Genomic DNA, 24,683 nt, shown 5'->3' on the forward strand with positions numbered 1-24,683 from the left:
TCATGTTTGTGTTCCATTCACCAAATTGATCAAGAAGGATGTGAAGTATGTCTGGACAGAAGAACAGGAAAAAGCATTTTCATTACCTTCATTGATGACTATACATATAAGGTTTGGGTATATCCTATTAAGAAAAAATCAGAAGTCTTGGTGTTGACTTGCTTTGGTTAAGATCTAGATTGGGTATAGGCTGAAATGCTTACGATTGGATAATGGGGGCGAGTGTGTCTCTAAAGCCTTTGAGCATTTGTGACAAGAGGAGTATTAAGTGTCAATTAACCTGCTTCGTACAACCCCACCCCAGAATGGTATGGCTAAGTGCATGAATATGACAAATTAGAAGCGAGTTCTTAGTATGCTCAGCTAGGTATGTTTACCACAATATTTTTAGGCGAAGGCAGTTACTATTGTCGTACACTTGATAAATTGGTCCCCACATACTGCTCTTGACTATCAGGTTGGAAAAGGGATATGGTCTGAAAAATCTCTTTCATATGCTCATTTATGTGCCTTTGGTTGAGACACTTTCTGCCATGTACCCAAGAACAAGTGTAATAAGCTAGATCCTAAGTCTAAAAAATGTATCTTTCTTGGCTATGGAGATGCAAGTGAGATGGATTATCGCCTATGGGATCCGCAGGCTTGAAAGGTTATCCACAGCCCACGATGTTGTTTTCCATGAGGAGAAAACACATAGTAACCTAAGCATGTCGTTGAGGTACACAATATGATATTTTAGGAAAAGCCTCATGCTACTACATAGCGCGCAGCAACGGCGGCACCAACAATGGTTGATGCTTTCGTGATGGCCAAGGTCCCTGATACTCCATGACCTATTTTGAGGCAGTCTATTAGAGATAGACAATAATCTACACAGTTTGAGCCCTCTGTGGATTATGTTATATTGACAAATGCTTGTGAGTCTCTTACTTATAATGAGGCAATGCGTAGAGGTGATAGTCACTCTTGGGAGAGGCTATACGATCAAAGTATGACTCACTGCATAAAAATCATATGTGGGATTGGTTCATTTACTTAGTTTTTTGCAAATTTTAAACAAACTATGAATAGACATCTGTCTTCTTTCATAGCTATAGAAGTGTCAAATGGTCTACTTGTATGATGCTTAAAATGAAATGTCTCTAATGTATTGTTGTAATTTGTACTTTAATTGCAAATCTTTGCACTTCTCCTAATTCTTTTGTCCATCAACTTACTATGGCTCAATTTGCATAATAAATTTGATTTTGTGCATCATGATAGTAGGCAATAAAATATGATCTCCAATACTTTTTAGTATGAGCACGTTCTTTCAAATTTAGAGGAAGAAAGATTTGCTCATAGTTTGGTGTATATGTACAACTATGCCTTCATTACAAGCCATCTTAAACTAGAAAGCAAAAGGAAGTATATACTAGGTAAATGAAAGATACAATGTTTAATATTTTCTCTATCTACTTCACATATCACTACATGTACAAGTTATTTTGTCACATATGTCCAGAGATGCTAGCACAATATTATTTTTCTCTAGCCCTAGAGGAATAGATCCAACTTCATCTGCTTGAAGTAGTCACACCCTTGGTAACGAGTCTTTGATTTCATAAGGTTGTTTGAAAAGGAAGAAGCATCCACTTGTGCAACCATGACCTTATATGTCTTATAATTTTCTCTTTGCAACATTTACTTTTCTTGTAGTTGGTGTGACACAAGCACTCTTTGTCATGGCTTACTAAGTTAGTGGATTGATTGCAATACTCTACACCAAAGAAAATCGTGATCTTTGTACTCCCTTGTACTGATGAACTATGCTTTCGATGGTAGTGTTTATCCCCATTGAACAATATCCTTTTATATATTCTTGCCAATTGGGATTCCCAAACACCCTCTTCAAGCAACCAAATTTGCTCTATGTATCCTTGCTCGATTAAGAGATCTAAGTATTCATCTCTCCTCTTTTATTGCTATACCTTTTTATGATATTTCAATGTTCCTTTAGTTGTGTAAGCCTTGGCTACTCTCGATAGAAACTGGCTTACGCCTTAGACTGCTAGATCCAAGTGATCTAGTTGATCGATCCTTGTATCAAGTGGCTGTTGGATGTCATGCATTGCCTAGTTCAAAGCATTGGCAAGTTGTGAAGAGGATCATTCATTATGTGGACACAACGTTATGCTCGATTCTATCCATGCTGTGGTGGTCCACATCTACCTGCCTTCTGAGGTTTTGATTAGGCCATTGATGGCATTACAGAATCGACTAGCAGAGTTTTACTTTCACCTTGATACTTTACGTATATCATGGTAGAGCAAAAACGAATCTACAGTGCCCACATGTCTACTTAGATGAGATTATGCCAGATTGTTCAAAAGACTGGTTACTCTCTACAGTGCCCACATGTCTACTTATGAAGCTAAGAACAGGGCAATCTTCACAATTATAGTGGAGTATGTAAGGCTCAAACAACTTTTTTGTTATCAATTTGGATAGTGATCAATCATCCTCTATCACTATCTGTAACAATAGTCAAAGTGCTTTGGCAGTTACGAAGATCCAAGATTTAATGCTCTCAGAAAGCATTGACGTGTATAAGAGGGACTCTCAACAGGCAAGATCAGCTTAGCCTATGCACCCAAGAAAGATAGCTTGGCAAATCTCTTCAACAAGACTCACTCATGAGAAGTTTGAAGTTTTTCGCAATGCTTTAAACATTACAATATCCCTTGTTCACATCCAACACTCAATGTTGGTTCAACTAGCGAAGAACAGTCCAAATCTCTGGCCAATAATAAGTACTAGTCTACCATATTCCACATGACCACCACATAATTACACAATCAGTCACATGGCTACAGACTACTTTCAACCTCCCTGACACATATCAGAGAAACTAGCTAATTTGACTCGAGAATGAATCTCACCATGACTGATTTAAATAGTCTTATCTTGCCAAATCTACAAAGTGAGCTTTTTCTCTGCCAAGAGATTCATAAAAATAAAAATCAACTCAACAAAAACACAACTTTAAACCTCAAACACAGGTTCAGCTTCTTATTTCTAATTTTTAAAAATAAACTTCATGCTTAAAAATTAAAAAAGTAACCCTCCTGTTTAGATAGACCTAATGCCAGCTACAATAATATTAGCACTACTTTGCTTACACTACTAGGTCACCATTAAAATTTTGGCTGGGGAAGGCAAAGTTTCAAGGCTTTGTGCCTCTGGATGTAAATAATTCCTATTCGTTAGATTATTCATCAATACAATGACTGCATTATTTTTAAAAACACTAGTAGGTCACCATAACAAAACATGGTCATGTTTACAATCAAGGGGATCATTTTAGAAATCCTCTTTCAAGTGATGTAATGGTTATAAATATATTATATCTCCAATAGAATCTCTAACTAAACTAGTATATAATTCTATACAACTTCCATCTCTTTACCAGCCAGGGTTTTACCCTAATGCATCAGGTTTAGGGTTTATATCCATACATGGTAGGCAATCATAGTATGCCAAAGTTATGCAGAGGTGTAACAGTTGTTCTTTGCCTTCGACACCTGTTATAATTCGTTTTCCATCCCCTGTCCTTTACAAAGCCACATCTATGGCCATTTGCATTAGCATAGTCTGACTTTGTCTTCTGAGTTCATCATCTAAGCTCACAATCTAACATGGTGTGGTGTTTCAGGATCAGTTCCAGCCAACGAGTTGGCCTCATCTGACCTTGACCATTATTGATGCTCTTTGCCTTCCAGATCCTGGCCCCACAAAATACTGTAGTTCCAGTCTCCTGTACTTCAAGTTTAACGCCACCCTTGCAAGCAGAGGCAAAGCAGCTATTCATGCCAGTGAGAGGAACACAAGATGCACATAAAAAAAGAGACCCACAAGGTGGGAGAGACAAGGCTAACATTATCCCAAGGATAGCAAGAAAGGACACCAGAATACCTGAGAGACTGATATACCATCATGAATGTGAGTATATTTGAGAAAAGAAACCCATGGTAAATAATGTAGGAGAGCTTTTACTCAATTCCATCTTGATCCACTTCCACTTCTCCCTAATTGTAGCCATTTACCCCAGTCACAGCATAGATGTCTGACAACAAAACATATGGAGCAGCTTCTTGTGGCTTCAACACCACTGCATGATCAAAGGCTCGTTTTCCTAGTTCCACATTGCCATATGTCCGGCAAGCACCCAAAATTTCCATCCAGAACACCCAATCAGCCTCCGCAGGCAACTCCAACAACATGTCTTCCACTCTCTTAAACTCCCCGGCACGTCCAAAGAGATCTGCCATAGCCACATAGTGACGCAAATTTGGATTTACACCAAATTTTGTGTTCATTAATTTAAACAACTCAAAGCCTTTGTCTATGAGGCCAGCACGACTGCAAGCAGAGAGAAGTGATATGAATGTCCAACCATTGGGTACAGCACCTGCTGGTTGCATTTCCCCTAGCATTCCCAAACTAGCTACAATGTTTCCTACTTGTGCATTTGCAACAATGCATGCAGTCCATGATGCAACATCACGCTGGGGCAGCGCATCAAAGACACCTTGAGCATCTATCATGCCTTGACAGCTGCCATAAACCCTAATAAGAATGCTAGTCAATACTGGATTGCGATCAAACCCAGCAAATATAACTATGAAGTTGAGTTCTTTACACATTTCTATATTTCCTGTTAATTTGCAGGCCATCAAAGTGCATAGAATAGTGACATCATCAAAAATCATGCTTTCCTCTTTCATTTTCCTGTACAATCGCAATGCCTTCTCTCCTTCATCATGATCTAAATAGGCTGAAAGCATTGCATTCCATGATACTACACTAGCTGATCTTAAATTTTCAAATACATTTTCTGCCTTTAATAAGGTCCCACACTTGCTGTACATGTGTACAAGGGTACTACCTACATAAGCATCTGAAACAAGATTGTATTTTAAAGCATCAACATGTATTGTCTCACCAAGTTTCAAAGATATCGGCTGCTGCAATAATTGTCCATCCTCAATAATGGCTTCTTGTTTTGCTCCAAGAACAGCACATGCCTGAAGGACAATGACAAATGTGTGCTGGTCTGGAGAGACACCTTCCTCCTGCATTTGTCTGTACAGCTGTAATGCTTTTTTCCATTGACCCTGCTCCACATAGGCTGAAAGCAGAGAATTCCAAGAGACAATGTCACACATGCACAACCCTTGAAATACGTTGTCTGCCTCCACTATACTTCCAACCTTTCCATAAATACTCACAAAGCTGGTACCAACAAATGTGTCCGAAATGAAGCCCTTCTTCCGTGCATCGGCATGTAATGCCTGCACCAGTTTTGAAGCTGTCATGCGAGTCAATGAGCCCTCCTCAACCATAAATTCCTCCTTGCAGATAAGAGAACCACAAGCTTGCAAGACAAACACTATTGTGTGATAGTCTGGATTGGTACCTTCCTCTTGCATTTGTCTGTAAGCTTTTAAAGCCCTTTCTCCCTGCTCCTGGTTCACATAGAGAGAAAGCATTACATTCCATGATACAGCATCACGATTTGACATACTAGCAAAAACATTTTCTGCCTCTCTAACACTTCCACACTTGCCATACATGCTTATGGTAGTATTCAGAACAAAATTATCTGCAGTGAATCCCTTCCTCTCAGCGTCTTGATGCAATGCCCGACCAATCTCCAATGGTCTTCTTAGACAGTCAAGGTCCTCCGGTATATGTTCCTCATTTTCAAGGATACCACAAGCCTGAAGAGCAATTACGAGCATCTGCTCATCTGCTGTGACACCTTCTTGGTGCATTTGCTTGTAAAGTCGCAAAGCCCTTTTTCCCTGGCCTTGTTCAACATATACTGACAGCAGTGCAGAACTTGAGACAACATTATGCTCTTTTAAGTCCTCAAAAGCAGCCTCTGCTTCTATGACTCTTCCAAACTTGCTATACAAACTGCACAGGATGCTACCAACAAAAACATTCTGAAGCATGCCTTTCCGTTTAAAGTCAATGTGCAACGCCTGGCAAATCCCCAGAAATATCACCTGGCTCTGTGAACATTTCTCAACATTTGCACTGTTCTTTACCAGAACGGCACATGCTTGGAGAGCAGCCACACATGTCCGCTTATCCATAGGGGCATCTTCCTTTTGCAGTAGTTGCCTATACAAGCGCAGAGCCTTTTCTCCTTGGCCCTGCCTCACATAAGCTAAGATCATAGCATTCCATATCATAACACCACCTTTAGAAAACTCATTGAAGATAGCCTCTGCCTCCCTGATGCTTCCACAGCTACCATATAGGCTCACAAGTGCACTATCAATGTAAATATCTGGCATAACTCCAGTACTCCAAGCATCATCATGTAAGGCCTGCCCAATCTCAAAAGCAACTAGGGAGTTATATGTTGCTTGTCTCAAAAGAAGCTGGCTACATGCTCTTAGAGTGATGACATATGTACACTCATTTGGACTGATACCATCCTCGTGCATGTAAACATATAGTTGTAGAGCCCTTTCTGCTCTACCCTGCTCCATATAAGCTGAAAGCATTGCATTCCATGGCAAGACAGATTGCCTGGATAACCTACAAAAAGCATGTTCTGCCTCTGCAATGCTTCCACACTTGCAGTACATGTTCACGAGGGCATTACCAATCTGGCTAACAGATGCAAGTCCCTTTCTTTCAGCATAGGCATGTAGTGCCTGTCCAATTCTTAAAGGCATAGTAGGCCTCCTACCAGCTGTGTTTTTACCCTTTGTTACAAGGGTACAACATGCATGAAAAGTGGTGACCAATGTCTCCCATGTTGGATAAACGCCTTCCTCATGCATTTGCCTGTAGAGCTGCAGAGCTCTCTCACCTTCATTTTGTTCCACGTATGCTGCAAGCAGTGCATTCCAGGAGAAACTGCCATGCTGAGCAAATCTCCCAAACACAGCTTCTGCTTCCACAAGGCTTCTGCATTTACTGTACATACTCACGAGACTGCTACCAATAAAACCATCCAAAGCAAAACCATTCTTTATAACATCAGCGTCCAACCCACACCCAATCTCTTGTAACCACTCTCCAAAAATAGCCCCTTCCTGCCCTGCAATCATGGTACACACTTGAAGAGCAATTGCAAGTGTGTGCTGGTTCAGTCTAATGCCCTCTTGATGCATTTGCCTGTACAGTTTTAGACCCTTCTCTCCCTGGCCATGCTCCTTGTAAGCTGAGAGCAATGAATTCCAGGCAACAACATCTGGCTCTAATAGCTCATCAAATTGCTTCTCTGCCCTCAGGATGCTTCCACTCTTACCATAAAAGTTGACAAGGGTACTACCAACGATCATATCAGAGGTAAATCCTCTTTTTTTAGCTTCCGAATGCAATGCTTGCCCAACTTCAAAAGCTGATGCTTTGGTCAGTTGCTCTACTAGTAAGGTGGCACAAGCTTGGAAGATAATGAGAAATGTCCTTCTGTTTGGACTAACATTTTCCTGTCGCATTTGCCTGTACAGGCTTAAAACCTTTACACCTTCAGCATGCTCCAAATATGCTGAGAACATTGCATTCCATAATGCAATATCTTGGTCAAAAGTTCCACCAAATACATTCTCTGCTTGCTCAATGCATCCATGGTCACTATAGAAGTTCATAAGGGAACTACAAACACATAGATCTGAAGTCAAACCCTGCATCCAGGCATCCATGTGCAATGCTTGTCCAATCTCCAGGGAAATTGCTGGTAGTAATCGCACATCCTCATCCTTGGTTTTCTCCCCCCTGAGAGTGCCACATGCTTTAAGGGTGATCACTATTGTTTGCTGATCTGCACCAACACCTTCTTCCTGCATTTGCCTAAAAGCTTGCAAAGCTTTTTCACCTTCACCTTCTTCCACATATGCTGACATCATGGCATTCCAAGGAACAACCCCACAAACAAGCAAGTCATCAAACACTCTCTCAGCTTCCAAAATGCTAGAACAATTGCCATAGAAAACTATAAGGTTGCTACTCACAATATGGTTTAGGAAAAAACCAGTTCTTTTTGCATCAGCATGTAATGTTTGCCCAATTTCTAGAGCCACAAAGCGTGGTTGTTTATGTTCTATACCATCAGTCTCACTGTTCATTCCCAACAGTGTGCTGCATGCTTGAAGAACAATAGCAAAAACTTGTTGATTTGGAATGATGCTGCTTTCATTTCGCATTCTCCTGTAAAGTTGTAAAGCTTTTTGACCATAGCCATGCTGCACATATAATGAAAGCATTGCATTGTATAAGACCATGTCCTGACTACATGATCCAAGAAACACACACTCTGCTTCCACAATGTTTCCAAGTGCACCATACATAGCCACAAGGCTGCTATCTAGAAAAGGATCTGAAACAAGGCCCTGAGCTTTCATGTCACAATGTATTGCCTGGCCAAGCTTTAATGATAATCCTTGAGGCTGCAATTCATTAAGGCTCCCCACATTTTCCCCTAGGAGATTGCAACATGCTTTAAAAGCCATTAAAAAAGTTTGCTGATTTGGTCTGGCTCCTCTCTCTTGCATACAATTATAGACTTGCAAGGCTTCTTTTCCTTTGCCCTGCTCTACATATGCCGAGAGCATCGAATTCCATAACACAGTGTCATGATCAGACAACTGATTAAATACGCTCTCTGCAACAATAGTGCATCCAAGCCTTCCATACATGCTCACCAGGGTACTGCACACGAAAACATCTTTAGTGAAACCTCTCCGATGGGCATCTGCATGCAATGCACGAACTATGTCGATACACATTTCAGTAGCACACTGTTTGTCATTGAAGTTGGCCACATCAGATTGTGCAAGACCACTACATGCTTGAAGGGTGACAACAAATGTACGTTCATCTGAAGGTAAATGTTCCATTTGCATCTGCCTATACAACTGTAAAGCCTTTTTCTCATCGCCATGCTCTACATAGGCTGAGAGCATGGCAGTACAAGACACAACGGTTTGGTGCAACAGCCCAGTAAATACATTTTCAGCTTCCTCAATGTTCCCGCATTTGGCATGAGTGCATATGAGAGCACTGCCCACATAGACATTCGTTACAAAGCCCTTCCTTTTAGCATCTGCATGCAGCTTGACAGCTCTCTCAACATCAGCAACTAGGGAACAAGCTTTGAATAGGCTGACAAAAGTGTATTCATCTGGCTCCACACCATCCTCTGTCATGTCATCATATGTGGCCAATGCTTCGTGGCCTTGACCACATGCAACATACCCAGAGATTATTGCAGTCCATGAGTAGACAGATCGTCGAGGCAATGACAGCAACAAGCAGTGAGCGTCAGGGAGAGCACCACATTTGCTCAATGCTGCCAGGAGAAGGTCGCCGACCAGTGGGGACGGGACGAGGCTGTGCTTGGAAAAGAGTGCGAGGATGCTGAAGGTATGGGGGAGGGACTTGGCTTTGCTGCATGCCTTGAGGAGGGAGGCATAGACATCCATGGGGATGGCGCTGTAGTGCTGTTCCACGCGAGCCTGAACCGTGCGTAGAGCACAGTCAAGTCGGCCATGCTGGCACAGGACTCGCACTTGCTCTGCCAGGTCCCCATGGGATGGGGGAAGGGCTTCATAGGCCGAGACGGACAGCTTGCGAGGGCGATACTGCAATCTATAGTGGTCCACGAACTGTGTACACAGCTGTGAACGGGGTGACATAACATAGCTGAGCAGAGAACTGCTGCCATGGAAGCTGCTGAGATCGCAATCGCTCCAATCATACTCGATTGCGTCTCACGCAATGAGCGAGGCTCATCATCGCACACGCGATGGCTGCAGGCCTGCGTTTTGAAGACTGCAGCACCTAGCTGCACAAAAGAAATTGGTATTATTTCAAATTAACCCTTCCTGCTGGAAAGGTTAATTTATGGGAAAATGTCAAATCAGGTGTCATATCATAATATATTTGGGAATAACTTTCCAATGTTACAGTTCTTGGACATTAAGAATAAGTTAGTGTTAAGTTAATGTTCATAGTTTCCTATTTGAGTGAGCTGTAATTATCAGATGTGTAGGCAGCTCTACATTTACTCCCCCCCTAAGGCACCGTGTGGCATACAGTCATGCATGGAGGTAGTGTCGAGCTAGCAGCAATGAATTGACAAGATGAATCTAGAGCACTAGGTAACTTTGCATGACTACAAGTAGATGCTCAATGATAACGATCTTGACATGCCATATGTGGAGCGATCCATCCAAAAAGAGCAATGGAGGCACGATGAGGAATGCAAAGCCAAAATTGCAAAAGGAGCTAGGATTCACAAGGTGTCTATTTCTCTGCCTTTTCACAGGATTCGGCAGCGTTATGCGAATTTATTATTGATAAGAGTCTATCTATACTTCATGGGACACCCTCCCCTAGAAGAGTTCTATTACTGGTTCAAGGGCACCTATTAAGGGAAGGCAACTATGGTACAATACAAGTGTGTTCTTAGTAAGGGCTTCTTTCTAGTCATGCTAGTTTCTAAAGCTGAAAGGGATTGGGTGATGGCTTCTATTGTTGGGCATCATGGCAATCTCATTTATGAACTTCCTTGGTGCTCATCGCAATCTCTTGATCGGGTACTATTGCACAAGTGCACGATCTAGATCACTCTCTCCGACTTGCCCCCTTGGCTTGATGACGAGGTCTCCAATATTTCAACTACCCTCATAAGGGTCCTTATGTCCCATCGATCTCAAGGCCATGGACTCTACTAAGAAATGAGCATCGAGCCTATATCCTTTGGGATAGATGCAATGAGCCCCCTAAAGTCCTCTATCTCAAGAATCCCAAAAGCTTAGAAATCCTCCTCTCAATTCTTTTCTCTCCGTTTCTTGATTCTTGTTACCATAGTCAAGGCAGTTGTCACATCGTCTGTGCATGCCCCAACATGCCTTTAGCTGGTGATTGTCCTCAACAAAAGGGTAAGCACGAGCAATCCCCCCCCCCCCACAAGTACTCCCTCAGAGCAAGCCCAACCCTCTATTGGTACTCCTAGTGTAGCTAGACCCGATAAAGGGAAGAAGGCAAAATCACAATAGTCCCCCCCCTCCCCCCTCTCCCAACCCCTCTGAGGCAAACAACTTTAAGGAAATCAATGTTAAGGGAGTGATGTAGAGAACCAAAGGCCCAAAAGCTAAGGCTAACAAGGAGAACTAACAAGTGATGTAGAGAACCAAAGGCCCAAAAGCTAAGGCTAACAAGGAGAACCAACCTCCCAAGTAACAAAAGCATAATGGAAGCAAAGCCAACCCTAGGCTCAAACAATTAGTAAGAACCTCTCTAGTGGAGGGGAATTACTTTGCCTTGATCAAAGGTCATGAACTCTTGGATGAACCAATTAAACTATTATGAGAGGCCCGAGCTCTTGGCCCAAATCAAGGTCCTATCCTAGAACCTAAGGGAAATGGGCTTTGACCTTCAAGCAACATGTCATAGCTTTGCAAAAGGTAAAGCTCAATGGGGTTGCTTGTGACAAACTTGCTATTCCAAACTATATTTGTCTACATGATGTTGTCAACAAAGGGCAAGGTGGCACCCTACTATTGGTCCTTGAATCACTCAAGCCTACATTCATTTAGAGGGCACAAGGAGATGGTAGCTACATTGTGGCCTCAGTTCAGGTGGGAGGTGAGGAACTTGTTGTGACCTTAGTTCAGGTGGGAGGTGAGGAACTTGTTGTGACCTTAGTCTACACCTCCAATGTTTTAGCGACAAGGAAAAGTTAATGGGAATGGTTTCCACTGAGGTACATGCATGTTGTTGGAAGAGAGGCAAGCCTGGGATGACCTTGTGCAGTAGGCTAAATTGAGGAACATCTCCACCCTTGACCTTGTAAACGCCCCGAACAACGTAGTATGCTTAACAATTATGATATTCGCTTGTTTTCGAGATTTAATATAAAAGAGAATGAACACTTAAAGCTGAAAATGAAAATTGCTCACAAAATTACAGCCATGAAAATGTAAAAGTAATGGAGACAAAATTGAGGGTTGAAGATGGGCAACCCCCCCCCCCCCCCCCCCCCCGAAGGAATGTATTTCTGCTCAACCCAAGTCCCTTAGGGAAGAGCTCAGTTACAATCAACCTGAGAGTGAGAAGAAGTAATTCTCACTCTCACAAGATCATGCAAAGATGTACAAACACACATGCATTATCTATTATGCAATGATAAGAACTGATTTCTTTACAATATGAGAGAAGAAAAAGGGAAATTCAGCCTTTCTCCATCGTTGATCAGCAGTACATGGATAGGGCTTACTTCTTGTAGCTAAAATGGAAGAAAGAGCTCGAGAAGGAGGTGCTGTAATGAATTTACAGGCTTGCTGTCTTGTAAAAAAAAACAGTGATAGAAGAGGGAATATGGAGGAATTTGATAATGGAGAAGTGGGGGATGATGATGGGGATGGATGGGGCCAGTTTCTGGCTATCTGTGGGTGCTGTTCATGAGTTTACAGCAAAGAAAAATGATGATGAATGAAGAAAAACGAGCTCTTATTTATAGGAGAGGGGAGAGCTAGTACAAAAGGGGAAAGTGGAGTAGCACAAGACAAGTGTCCAGCCACATGTCATGAGATGTGACAAGTGGTGGGACACTTGGAAACTTGTGTGACAAGTGTCTTGACACTTGTCTCTTCTCTATGGCCTTCCTTTTTGGGTTGAATACTGTCAAGAATAGAAACAACCAAATTTAGTAAGCACAGTCAGAGTACAGAACTTACTATTTTTAGAATGGCATCCCTATTTTTTAGGACTAGCATTTTTAGGCTAATTCGAGGCTCCTAAAATTTAGGGACCTCCTAAAATTTAGGGATCTTCTAAAATTTAGGGACCCCCCGAATATGGGTATCATATGAAAGCTTTTTCCGTGTACATCGCAAAAATGGTATCCGAATCTTCATGTGACTTTCCTATGCAAAGAAATGTGCATTTCAAGCTTTCAGCCCACACATGCACATTATACAAGCATTTCATGATCATGCCATCTTGTTGATTGTAACTGTCTGTTCTGGTGGATCTAGCCCACACTTCAAGGCATCAATCCTTTCTGTGTGCGAGTCTAACCCTGATATGCGTGAGTTCTAGTCACAGGCGCCCAATCGGGTCATATAGGTGGAAGTGTGAACTATCTTTTCTCTAACCCACCGCGTGGGTCCACCATAACCTGTGACCACTCATCAGTGGCCAGCTCCAATGCACTTTTCTTTATATCTAATTAGTGCAAAGGAAATAAATTTAATAAATCATTATATAGACAAATTAATGAAAAAGGATACAAATTCTGTTTCTATAGAGTTGTGACAGCCCTCTGGCTTTTATTCAGCTGTCCTCAGCTGAAAAGCTTCTTGATATTGCTGTAGAATATTTGGGTAATCCTTCATGAATTTTTCATCTACCCACTGTGCATCTGTTGTGGGTAGATTCTTGAATTTTAGTAAGAATTTTCGTGTCACAAGGCCACTTCTCGTGGTTCGATCCTTGAGAAACAAATCTTTTCAGGTTCCAAGAGTTGCTCTGTTTCTTCAACTTCTGGGGGATCTTCAGTAATGGGTTCCTTTGGTTCTGGTCCTATGTAAGGTTTTAGCAAACTTACATGAAAAGCATCGTGTATTTTCCAATGAGTAGGAAGCTCAAGTCGATAAGAAACTTCATTTATTTTCTCAATCACTTTGAAGGGTCCAAAGTATCTACTGGAGAGCTTTGGAAAAGATGAATTTTGACCAGAACCTTGTTTGAGCCTGCTTTTATCAAACTTTAGCAAGACATATTGACCTTTTTCAAAAGCCAAATGTCTTCTTCGTTTATCTTCTTGCTTCTTTTGTCGCTCTTGGGCCACTTTGATAGTGGCTCGAACTTGATCCATTGTTGTTTTTAAATCTGAAGCAAACTCATCAGCAGCAAAAATCTTATCTTTAGTGCGAATAATTGGAGGAGGAATCACTTTACCCTGTACTATTTCATTTGGAGCTTTCCCTGTGGATGAGTGCACTGTATTGTTGTAAGCAAACTCCAATAATGGAAGATATTTCTCCCATTGTGACTTATGTTCACTAACATAAGCTTTCAACATATCCAAAAGAGTGAGATTCATCACCTCTGTTTGGCCGTCAGTTTGAGGATGAAAAGCTGAAGAGAACTTTAAAGTGGTTCCCAAATTCTCAAATAAAGCATGCCAAAAGTTACTTGTGAATTTGGAGTCTCTATCTGAAATGATCTCAGAAGGCATACCATGTAATCTGAAGATATGTTGAATGAAAAGTCTTGCAGCTTGTGCGGATTTCAATGTTTTATGACATGGAATAAAATGTGATTGTTTGCTGAATCTATCAATTATGACCCAAATCATATCATGACCTTGAGGTGTTCTTGGAATACCTGAGATGAAATCCATTGTGATAGATTCCCATGGATCTTTGGGCACTGGAAGAGGTTGTAACAATCCTGGAATCTTCTGCCTATCATATTTGGATTTTTGGCATACCAGACAAGCCTCAATGAAGTTATGTGTATCTTTTCGTAATGTTGGCCAATAAAAGTAGCGCTCAATTGCACTTAGAGTGGCTGCCCTCCCTCTATGCCCTGCATAAGGGGGTTCATGACTTTCTTTAAGCACCTTTTGTCGAACAGGAAGAGTGACACAAAGGCGATTGTTCATGAGAAGGTAACCGTCTTTGATGGAATAATCTGGATGAGAATCTCCTTGCTGTAAATTTGACCAAATTGCTGCAAAATCAGTATCTTCATCATAAGTATTCTTCATCGTTTGAAAATCTTCATGATGAGCCACTGTAATAGTTGCAATGCGAGGCACTCTAGAAAGTGCATCAGCAACTACATTTTGTTTCCCTGGAGTGTACATAATTTGAAAATGAAACATAGACAAGAAATTTTCCCATCTTGCATGTTTCTCCTGCAAATGCTTTTGAGTCTTGAAATACTTCAAGCTTTGATGATCGGTTTTAATAAGGAATTCATTGCCTAAAAGATAATGTTTCCATATCTTTAAAGCATGAACCACTGCTAAGAGCTCCTTTTCATAAATGTCATACCTTTTCTCCACATCATTTAGACGGCGGCTTTCAAAGGCTACGGCATGGCCTTCTTGATTTAGCACTGCACCAATATAATCACCGCAAGCATCTGCTTCCACCACAAATGGTTTTACCAGATCTGGAATGATAAGAACAGGTCCAGAAGTAAGAGCTGCTTTCAGCCTTGTGAAGGCTGCCTTCTCTTTTTCCTTCCATTGGAAAGAGATCTTCTTCTTTGTAAGGTCATGAAGTGGAGAAGCCATATGTGCAAAATGCTTGATGAAGCGGCGGTAATAAGAACATAAGCCAAGAAACGATCGCACCTCATGTACATCACGAAGATGAGGCCATTCTTGGATTATCCTGATCTTTTCAGGATCCATCTGAATCCCTTCAGAAGAGATGACATGCCCAAGGTAATTTATTTTATGCATGAAAAATTCACTCTTTTTACCATTTACCAAGAGTTGATTTTGTTGTAGTAATTGTAGAACAATTTCCAAGTGTTGATGATGCTCCTCTTCATTCTTGCTAAAGACAAGAATATCATCAAAGAAAGTACCGACATATTGTCGATGCTCTCTAAAGATGCGCTCCATCGCATTGGTTAATCCGAAAGGAACCACCAAGAATTCATAAAGACCGTATGAAGTGCGGAAAGCAGTTTTGTGTACATCTTGTGGTATTACCCTAATTTGATGATAACCACTCTTTAGATCAATGCGGCTGAAAACCTTTGAGCCTCCTAGACGATCCAAAATGTCGTCAATTCTAGGAATAGGAAACCGATTCTTCACAGTGATTTTGTTGAGGGCTCGATAATCAATACACATCCTGAATGTGCCATCTTTCTTTTGAACAAGAAGAACTGGTGAACAAAATGGTGAGCTACTTGGCCTAATTAGCCCACGGTTGAGTAGGTCTTCGACTTGCTTTCTGATTTCTTCTTGTTGAGGACGGCTCACACGGTATGGTGCTATATTAGGAGGAGAACTGCCCGGGATAATATCAATATGATGGTCTTCTGGCCTTTCTGGGGGAAGCTGATAAGGAAGATCTTCCGAAAAACAATCTTTATACTTTTCCAAGAGCTGAAGTTGCTCTTGGTTTTCAGCATTCATATTATCTTTTACATCAGTGACATAAAGCAGACAACATTGAACACAATCCTTAATTGCTCTAGAGACTTGCATATGGCTTACCATAGGTATGGTGTCTCCAGAAACTCCAGCTTGGATCTCGTACTTCTTGCCTTTGTTGGTGAGTTCTACCTTCTTTTTCTGAGAGAAGATGGTTGAATCTACTCTATGATTCCAGGGCATGCCAAGAATCACATCGCAACCATCAAGGTCTCCGATACAGAAGGTATCTTCGTCACTATAGCCTTGAATTTGAAACTTGAGCTTGCCAATGTAGGGTATCACAGTCTTCACTGTGTCACCTTCATCAGCATTTAAAGCTTGGCGAACTTCTGCCGGAGTGTCCATCTCTTCATTCTTTAATCCAAGCTCTTTAGCTAATTGCAAGGAAATGATATTTTCATTCGCCCCAAGATCTATCAAGAATAGTGCTTGCTTACCTTGTAACTGTCCCCAAGCTTTTAATAATTTGCGCGTCTCTGGAGTGTGAGTTGTGTTTGCAACTACATCACTGATAGCATTGATTTTCACTGGCGACTTAGGCTTGTTGTCAGAAACCTTGCTTTGTCCCTTGTTTGGACATTGCTTTGCTATGTGGCCTGTTTGTCCACATTTAAAGCACTTTCCTTCTTTCATGAAGCGTTGCTTTTCTTCTTCGGAAAGTTGCTTTGCTTGTGGGTATAGATTGGAGCGAAATTGAGGAGCATTAGGAGGTGCATAGGGCTTCATCTTCTTTTGATTTGATGGCTGCTTTTGCGACTGTTTTTGTCCTTCATTTGGGGTTGAATACTCCTCATCATCAGCTACTCTCTTCTTATCATTCTTTTGGAATGATTTGTTGCCATTGTGCTCCATTTCCCATGTCTCAGCATGGTCAATGAGTTCCCTGAGACTAGAACAATGATAATGATTAAGAGCAGTACGAAGTTTAAAATGCAAACCTCCTTGAAACTTCCTAAGCTTTTCCGAACTGCTAATCTTCTTGAAATGTTGGACCTTCAAAAGTAGCTCCCAAAATCTCTTGGTATAGTCACCAAGTGACTCATTTTTCCTTTGCCAAAGCCGATCCCATTCCATTTTTACATCTCTTTTGAAATGAACAGGAAGAAATTGGCTTTGTATCAGGCGAACAAAGGACCGCCATGATTTTGGGGCAGCATGATCATATTCCAACCCCGTCCACCAAGTATGGGCTAAGTCGGTTAAATGTAAAGCTGCAAACTTAATCTTTTCTTTTTCTTTATACTTGTCACGACCATACAAAATTTGAAATTGACGAATAAACTTCAAAAGAAGATCAGGATTTCGGGAACCATCATACATACTGAACTTGATCTTCTTTTCAAGTTGAGATAGTGACTTAGTCTTCTTCTTCTTCTTATGCCTTCGTCCATGCTCGGATCTTGAGGTTGAAGATGATGAAGTGCTTGATGGGGATGGAGATGGAGACGAGGGTGAAGAATGTCGACGCCTTTGACGATGATGAGGTCTTCCAAGAGAAGGGTGTGACTCTTCATTACTAGAAGAGGATCCATCAGAATAGGCGCCAGATGACTTTGAAGAAGAGGATGAGCTTCGACGCGATCTCTTTCTTTGTCTTGAAGCAGAATGGGACTGCCTCTTAGAAGTAGTTGGACTTCTTGATCGGCTCCTTTCATTGGTATGGCTTTGTCTCCTTGAAGTAGAGGGGCTTCTTTCCTTGAATTATTTGGGATTCTCAACTTTTTCTAGTTTGAGAAGTTGCTCACGAATTTGCTGATTCTCCTCTCTAAGACTTTGAATGGCTTGAAGGATAGCACTCGATTGATCCATTGAGACTAAAGAAAAAAATATATATGCTCAAGCACTCAATGCAAGGGCTGAAAACAAACAAACTTATAGTTGTAAGCACTACCAGTGTTGGGGGTGAGGACCGAGCCAAAGCTCTGATACCACTGTAAACGCCCCGAACAACGTAGTATGCTTAACAATTATGATATTCGCTTGTTTTCGAGATTTAATATAAAAGAGAATGAACACTTAAAGCTGAAAATGAAAATTGCTCACAAAATTACAGCCATGAAAATGTAAAAGTAATGGAGACAAAATTGAGGGTTGAAGATGGGCAACCCCCCCCGAAGGAATGTATTTCTGCTCAACCCAAGTCCCTTAGGGAAGAGCTCAGTTACAATCAACCTGAGAGTGAGAAGAAGTAATTCTCACTCTCACAAGATCATGCAAAGATGTACAAACACACATGCATTATCTATTATGCAATGATAAGAACTGATTTCTTTACAATATGAGAGAAGAAAAAGGGAAATTCAGCCTTTCTCCATCGTTGATCAGCAGTACATGGATAGGGCTTACTTCTTGTAGCTAAAATGGAAGAAAGAGCTCGAGAAGGAGGTGCTGTAATGAATTTACAGGCTTGCTGTCTTGTAAAAAAAAACAGTGATAGAAGAGGGAATATGGAGGAATTTGATAATGGAGAAGTGGGGGATGATGATGGGGATGGATGGGGCCAGTTTCTGGCTATCTGTGGGTGCTGTTCATGAGTTTACAGCAAAGAAAAATGATGATGAATGAAGAAAAACGAGCTCTTATTTATAGGAGAGGGGAGAGCTAGTACAAAAGGGGAAAGTGGAGTAGCACAAGACAAGTGTCCAGCCACATGTCATGAGATGTGACAAGTGGTGGGACACTTGGAAACTTGTGTGACAAGTGTCTTGACACTTGTCTCTTCTCTATGGCCTTCCTTTTTGGGTTGAATACTGTCAAGAATAGAAACAACCAAATTTAGTAAGCACAGTCAGAGTACAGAACTTACTATTTTTAGAATGGCATCCCTATTTTTTAGGACTAGCATTTTTAGGCTAATTCGAGGCTCCTAAAATTTAGGGACCTCCTAAAATTTAGGGATCTTCTAAAATTTAGGGACCCCCCGAATATGGGTATCATATGAAAGCTTTTTCCGTGTACATCGCAAAAATGGTATCCGAATCTTCATGTGACTTTCCTATGCAAAGAAATGTGCAGTTCAAGCTTTCAGCCCACACATGCACATTATACAAGCATTTCATGATCATGCCATCTTGTTGATTGTAACTGTCTGTTCTGGTGGATCTAGCCCACACTTCAAGGCATCAATCCTTTCTGTGTGCGAGTCTAACCCTGATATGCGTGAGTTCTAGTCACAGGCGCCCAATCGGGTCATATAGGTGGAAGTGTGAACTATCTTTTCTCTAACCCACCGCGTGGGTCCACCATAACCTGTGACCACTCATCAGTGGCCAGCTCCAATGCACTTTTCTTTATATCTAATTAGTGCAAAGGAAATAAATTTAATAAATCATTATATAGACAAATTAATGAAAAAGGATACAAATTCTGTTTCTATAGAGTTGTGACAGCCCTCTGGCTTTTATTCAGCTGTCCTCAGCTGAAAAGCTTCTTGATATTGCTGTAGAATATTTGGGTAATCCTTCATGAATTTTTCATCTACCCACTGTGCATCTGTTGTGGGTAGATTCTTGAATTTTAGTAAGAATTTTCGTGTCACAAGGCCACTTCTCGTGGTTCGATCCTTGAGAAACAAATCTTTTCAGGTTCCAAGAGTTGCTCTGTTTCTTCAACTTCTGGGGGATCTTCAGTAATGGGTTCCTTTGGTTCTGGTCCTATGTAAGGTTTTAGCAAACTTACATGAAAAGCATCGTGTATTTTCCAATGAGTAGGAAGCTCAAGTCGATAAGAAACTTCATTTATTTTCTCAATCACTTTGAAGGGTCCAAAGTATCTACTGGAGAGCTTTGGAAAAGATGAATTTTGACCAGAACCTTGTTTGAGCCTGCTTTTATCAAACTTTAGCAAGACATATTGACCTTTTTCAAAAGCCAAATGTCTTCTTCGTTTATCTTCTTGCTTCTTTTGTCGCTCTTGGGCCACTTTGATAGTGGCTCGAACTTGATCCATTGTTGTTTTTAAATCTGAAGCAAACTCATCAGCAGCAAAAATCTTATCTTTAGTGCGAATAATTGGAGGAGGAATCACTTTACCCTGTACTATTTCATTTGGAGCTTTCCCTGTGGATGAGTGCACTGTATTGTTGTAAGCAAACTCCAATAATGGAAGATATTTCTCCCATTGTGACTTATGTTCACTAACATAAGCTTTCAACATATCCAAAAGAGTGAGATTCATCACCTCTGTTTGGCCGTCAGTTTGAGGATGAAAAGCTGAAGAGAACTTTAAAGTGGTTCCCAAATTCTCAAATAAAGCATGCCAAAAGTTACTTGTGAATTTGGAGTCTCTATCTGAAATGATCTCAGAAGGCATACCATGTAATCTGAAGATATGTTGAATGAAAAGTCTTGCAGCTTGTGCGGATTTCAATGTTTTATGACATGGAATAAAATGTGATTGTTTGCTGAATCTATCAATTATGACCCAAATCATATCATGACCTTGAGGTGTTCTTGGAATACCTGAGATGAAATCCATTGTGATAGATTCCCATGGATCTTTGGGCACTGGAAGAGGTTGTAACAATCCTGGAATCTTCTGCCTATCATATTTGGATTTTTGGCATACCAGACAAGCCTCAATGAAGTTATGTGTATCTTTTCGTAATGTTGGCCAATAAAAGTAGCGCTCAATTGCACTTAGAGTGGCTGCCCTCCCTCTATGCCCTGCATAAGGGGGTTCATGACTTTCTTTAAGCACCTTTTGTCGAACAGGAAGAGTGACACAAAGGCGATTGTTCATGAGAAGGTAACCGTCTTTGATGGAATAATCTGGATGAGAATCTCCTTGCTGTAAATTTGACCAAATTGCTGCAAAATCAGTATCTTCATCATAAGTATTCTTCATCGTTTGAAAATCTTCATGATGAGCCACTGTAATAGTTGCAATGCGAGGCACTCTAGAAAGTGCATCAGCAACTACATTTTGTTTCCCTGGAGTGTACATAATTTGAAAATGAAACATAGACAAGAAATTTTCCCATCTTGCATGTTTCTCCTGCAAATGCTTTTGAGTCTTGAAATACTTCAAGCTTTGATGATCGGTTTTAATAAGGAATTCATTGCCTAAAAGATAATGTTTCCATATCTTTAAAGCATGAACCACTGCTAAGAGCTCCTTTTCATAAATGTCATACCTTTTCTCCACATCATTTAGACGGCGGCTTTCAAAGGCTACGGCATGGCCTTCTTGATTTAGCACTGCACCAATATAATCACCGCAAGCATCTGCTTCCACCACAAATGGTTTTACCAGATCTGGAATGATAAGAACAGGTCCAGAAGTAAGAGCTGCTTTCAGCCTTGTGAAGGCTGCCTTCTCTTTTTCCTTCCATTGGAAAGAGATCTTCTTCTTTGTAAGGTCATGAAGTGGAGAAGCCATATGTGCAAAATGCTTGATGAAGCGGCGGTAATAAGAACATAAGCCAAGAAACGATCGCACCTCATGTACATCACGAAGATGAGGCCATTCTTGGATTATCCTGATCTTTTCAGGATCCATCTGAATCCCTTCAGAAGAGATGACATGCCCAAGGTAATTTATTTTATGCATGAAAAATTCACTCTTTTTACCATTTACCAAGAGTTGATTTTGTTGTAGTAATTGTAGAACAATTTCCAAGTGTTGATGATGCTCCTCTTCATTCTTGCTAAAGACAAGAATATCATCAAAGAAAGTACCGACATATTGTCGATGCTCTCTAAAGATGCGCTCCATCGCATTGGTTAATCCGAAAGGAACCACCAAGAATTCATAAAGACCGTATGAAGTGCGGAAAGCAGTTTTGTGTACATCTTGTGGTATTACCCTAATTTGATGATAACCACTCTTTAGATCAATGCGGCTGAAAACCTTTGAGCCTCCTAGACGATCCAAAATGTCGTCAATTCTAGGAATAGGAAACCGATTCTTCACAGTGATTTTGTTGAGGGCTCGATAATCAATACACATCCTGAATGTGCCATCTTTCTTTTGAACAAGAAGAACTGGTGAACAAAATGGTGAGCTACTTGGCCTAATTAGCCCACGGTTGAGTAGGTCTTCGACTTGCTTTCTGATTTCTTCTTGTTGAGGACGGCTCACACGGTATGGTGCTATATTAGGAGGAGAACTGCCCGGGATAATATCAATATGATGGTCTTCTGGCCTTTCTGGGGGAAGCTGATAAGGAAGATCTTCCGAAAAACAATCTTTATACTTTTCCAAGAGCTGAAGTTGCTCTTGGTTTTCAGCATTCATATTATCTTTTACATCAGTGACATAAAGCAGACAACATTGAACACAATCCTTAATTGCTCTAGAGACTTGCATATGGCTTACCATAGGTATGGTGTCTCCAGAAACTCCAGCTTGGATCTCGTACTTCTTGCCTTTGTTGGTGAGTTCTACCTTCTTTTTCTGAGAGAAGATGGTTGAATCTACTCTATGATTCCAGGGCATGCCAAGAATCACATCGCAACCATCAAGGTCTCCGATACAGAAGGTATCTTCGTCACTATAGCCTTGAATTTGAAACTTGAGCTTGCCAATGTAGGGTATCACAGTCTTCACTGTGTCACCTTCATCAGCATTTAAAGCTTGGCGAACTTCTGCCGGAGTGTCCATCTCTTCATTCTTTAATCCAAGCTCTTTAGCTAATTGCAAGGAAATGATATTTTCATTCGCCCCAAGATCTATCAAGAATAGTGCTTGCTTACCTTGTAACTGTCCCCAAGCTTTTAATAATTTGCGCGTCTCTGGAGTGTGAGTTGTGTTTGCAACTACATCACTGATAGCATTGATTTTCACTGGCGACTTAGGCTTGTTGTCAGAAACCTTGCTTTGTCCCTTGTTTGGACATTGCTTTGCTATGTGGCCTGTTTGTCCACATTTAAAGCACTTTCCTTCTTTCATGAAGCGTTGCTTTTCTTCTTCGGAAAGTTGCTTTGCTTGTGGGTATAGATTGGAGCGAAATTGAGGAGCATTAGGAGGTGCATAGGGCTTCATCTTCTTTTGATTTGATGGCTGCTTTTGCGACTGTTTTTGTCCTTCATTTGGGGTTGAATACTCCTCATCATCAGCTACTCTCTTCTTATCATTCTTTTGGAATGATTTGTTGCCATTGTGCTCCATTTCCCATGTCTCAGCATGGTCAATGAGTTCCCTGAGACTAGAACAATGATAATGATTAAGAGCAGTACGAAGTTTAAAATGCAAACCTCCTTGAAACTTCCTAAGCTTTTCCGAACTGCTAATCTTCTTGAAATGTTGGACCTTCAAAAGTAGCTCCCAAAATCTCTTGGGTATAGTCACCAAGTGACTCATTTTTCCTTTGCCAAAGCCGATCCCATTCCATTTTTACATCTCTTTTGAAATGAACAGGAAGAAATTGGCTTTGTATCAGGCGAACAAAGGACCGCCATGATTTTGGGGCAGCATGATCATATTCCAACCCCGTCCACCAAGTATGGGCTAAGTCGGTTAAATGTAAAGCTGCAAACTTAATCTTTTCTTTTTCTTTATACTTGTCACGACCATATAAAATTTGAAATTGACGAATAAACTTCAAAAGAAGATCAGGATTTCGGGAACCATCATACATACTGAACTTGATCTTCTTTTCAAGTTGAGATAGTGACTTAGTCTTCTTCTTCTTCTTATGCCTTCGTCCATGCTCGGATCTTGAGGTTGAAGATGATGAAGTGCTTGATGGGGATGGAGATGGAGACGAGGGTGAAGAATGTCGACGCCTTTGACGATGATGAGGTCTTCCAAGAGAAGGGTGTGACTCTTCATTACTAGAAGAGGATCCATCAGAATAGGCGCCAGATGACTTTGAAGAAGAGGATGAGCTTCGACGCGATCTCTTTCTTTGTCTTGAAGCAGAATGGGACTGCCTCTTAGAAGTAGTTGGACTTCTTGATCGGCTCCTTTCATTGGTATGGCTTTGTCTCCTTGAAGTAGAGGGGCTTCTTTCCTTGAATTCTTTGGGATTCTCAACTTTTTCTAGTTTGAGAAGTTGCTCACGAATTTGCTGATTCTCCTCTCTAAGACTTTGAATGGCTTGAAGGATAGCACTCGATTGATCCATTGAGACTAAAGAAAAAAATATATATGCTCAAGCACTCAATGCAAGGGCTGAAAACAAACAAACTTATAGTTGTAAGCACTACCAGTGTTGGGGGTGAGGACCGAGCCAAAGCTCTGATACCACTGTAAACGCCCCGAACAACGTAGTATGCTTAACAATTATGATATTCGCTTGTTTTCGAGATTTAATATAAAAGAGAATGAACACTTAAAGCTGAAAATGAAAATTGCTCACAAAATTACAGCCATGAAAATGTAAAAGTAATGGAGACAAAATTGAGGGTTGAAGATGGGAACCCCCCCCGAAGGAATGTATTTCTGCTCAACCCAAGTCCCTTAGGGAAGAGCTCAGTTACAATCAACCTGAGAGTGAGAAGAAGTAATTCTCACTCTCACAAGATCATGCAAAGATGTACAAACA

At 41.0% G+C, this 24,683-nt stretch overlaps 1 protein-coding gene across 1 annotated transcript; it reads right to left on the minus strand.

Annotated features, from left to right (window-relative positions):
• Positions 1-3,274: 3,274 nt before the first annotated feature.
• On the minus strand, positions 3,275-9,871 carry LOC148013253 (pentatricopeptide repeat-containing protein At3g09040, mitochondrial-like). Its single transcript, XM_087667735.1, has one exon. The coding sequence runs from the start codon at positions 9,696-9,698 to the stop codon at positions 4,068-4,070; it is 5,631 nt and encodes a 1,876-aa protein (XP_087523861.1). The 5' UTR covers positions 9,699-9,871; the 3' UTR covers positions 3,275-4,067.
• Positions 9,872-24,683: the final 14,812 nt, after the last annotated feature.

This window comes from Lygodium microphyllum, chromosome 26 (genome assembly GCF_053477565.2).
Source record: "Lygodium microphyllum isolate KBCC chromosome 26, Lygodium_microphyllum_v1.1.10, whole genome shotgun sequence".
Classification (NCBI taxonomy): Eukaryota; Viridiplantae; Streptophyta; class Polypodiopsida; order Schizaeales; family Lygodiaceae; genus Lygodium; species Lygodium microphyllum.